The sequence below is a fragment of the Octodon degus genome, unplaced genomic scaffold, assembly GCF_000260255.1.
Source record: "Octodon degus isolate 3935 unplaced genomic scaffold, OctDeg1.0 scaffold00032, whole genome shotgun sequence".
NCBI lineage: Eukaryota > Metazoa > Chordata > Mammalia > Rodentia > Octodontidae > Octodon > Octodon degus.
In genome coordinates this window covers 19,396,881-19,398,746 of record NW_004524608.1, presented here as the reverse complement: position 1 = coordinate 19,398,746, position 1,866 = coordinate 19,396,881, and the positions used below count along the sequence as shown (strand labels likewise).

At 36.0% G+C, this 1,866-nt stretch overlaps 1 protein-coding gene across 1 annotated transcript in view; it reads left to right on the top strand.

The window, feature by feature from the left end:
* LOC101561489 (aldo-keto reductase family 1 member C1 homolog) overlaps positions 1 to 1,866 on the top strand; it is a 23,233-nt gene that overhangs the window by 13,441 nt on the left and 7,926 nt on the right. Inside the window, exons 4-5 of the mRNA XM_004629918.2 lie at positions 253 to 330; positions 796 to 918. Coding sequence (XP_004629975.1) covers positions 253 to 330; positions 796 to 918 — 201 coding nt within the window. The remainder of the gene's footprint in view (positions 1 to 252; positions 331 to 795; positions 919 to 1,866) is intronic.

Here is a 1,866-nt window from a genome sequence, read left to right as displayed (position 1 = left end):
GTGTGTGGTGTGTGTGTGTGGCCAGCTCAGCCCACCAGGGGGCGGGACTGGCTGGCATGTGGTGCTGGGGGATTGAACCGCAGCCCCTGTTGCTTTGCCAAGCTTGTTCTAAGTAGGTGCCTTAGACCACTGAGCCATCTCTCCAGCCCCTCCATTTACTTTATAGAAAAGTAGTGTCACAACACTAGGATTTTAGATATGGATGCAGATATGGATATCATGAAATGGATTTAATGACTGCTTCTCTTCTAGCCAGGAGAAGAGATTCTTCCAACTGATGAACATGGAAAACTAATAACTGACACAGTGAATCTGTGTGCTACTTGGGAGGTGAGTGCCTGGAATAGAGAGCAGAAAGGAAAAGAAGAAATGGGGTAGTAAAAAAGGAAAGGAAAAGTGCTGGTGAGAGAAGGATTAAGGAGCAGAGACTGAGAACAGGTCACAACCAACCTCCAAAAATGTGCTAGGCACTAATGAATTAAGAAATTCATAATGCATACAAAGGGTGTTCTGCTCTTATGGTGGGCAGAAATGTATTACTGCAATATAAGATGGCTAGAGATGATTTGGAAAAAGCAAAAACAACCATCTTTTTCCCTTCATATATAGTATCTCTGATTTCTTGAGGAAAATACAAAATATATTATTTTCCTCTATTATTTTCTTAGTACCATTTCTAGTCACATTTATTTTCATTTCTTGGAAATGTTCCTTTTAACACTATTATTTGGCTATATATCATACATGAATATATGATCACTGCCACAAATTATTTTTCACAATATTTTCCTCAAGGCCATGGAGAAGTGTAAAGATGCAGGATTGGCCAAGTCCATTGGGGTGTCCAACTTTAATCGCAGGCAGCTGGAGATGATCCTGAACAAACCAGGCCTCAAGTACAAGCCTGTATGTAATCAGGTAAGTACTCTTAGCTTCCAGTTCTTCTGTGCTTCATTGTTTTTTTTCCAATGCTACCGTCAGGCTTCCACAAGTCCTCTCTCCTATTTGTCTTAAATTTGTGGAAGATATGGAGAACATTTCATTGGATTTCTGATTTGTAAAGTTGTAATAAAAAAGCATTGGAGTTCATAGGACTGGGATATCAATGTGTAAAAATCTATAAGTGTATAAGTTATGTAGGGGAGCTAAACTAATCATTTAGACCTCATGGAAAAGATATACATCCATAGGAGCTATGATTGATGACAACAGATTAAATGAGTGAAAGTGTATATTAAAAAAAAAATCTGAAAATGCATGGTGTGGACAGTAAAGAAGGCTGAAGGGAGAATAGAATGTATGATAAAGATTTGGTGAGATTCTTAGGTTTAATTCCTTCACTTTGCATCTTTACATAAATCTTTAGCAGAATCTAGCTACAGGGAATATGGAAAATAAACTGGAAAATGATACCTCTCCAGGATGCAGGAAAGAAGTTATCTGTTTACTGATGGTGGGAGAAATCAGCATTTTGGAATTCTGACCAGAGGTCCTTCTTCCTGATTTCATTTTATTCAGTTTCTCCCTGCTTCCTGTCATCAATTTGATTGTTCAATCACAGCTATTCTGTACTTGCATCAGCTCTAACTTATGTTTTCCTAATTACTGTCAGTTAGAGAGTAAATGATGAAGGTAGAAAATACAGTTTACAATTTTATGAGTGTTACATAGTTCCTTATTTTCAAATATAAGTATTAAAAATAATGTGATTTTATAAATTGCTCTCCTCATGATGCTCATTTTTAAACCTTTAGAATAATTTTAAGAATTATATACAATATCCATATTTTTTCATTTATATCCAAAAGTGTTGTCATTTTTTCATTTTGCCAGATATAATGAATATATGTTGGTATATATATAAAT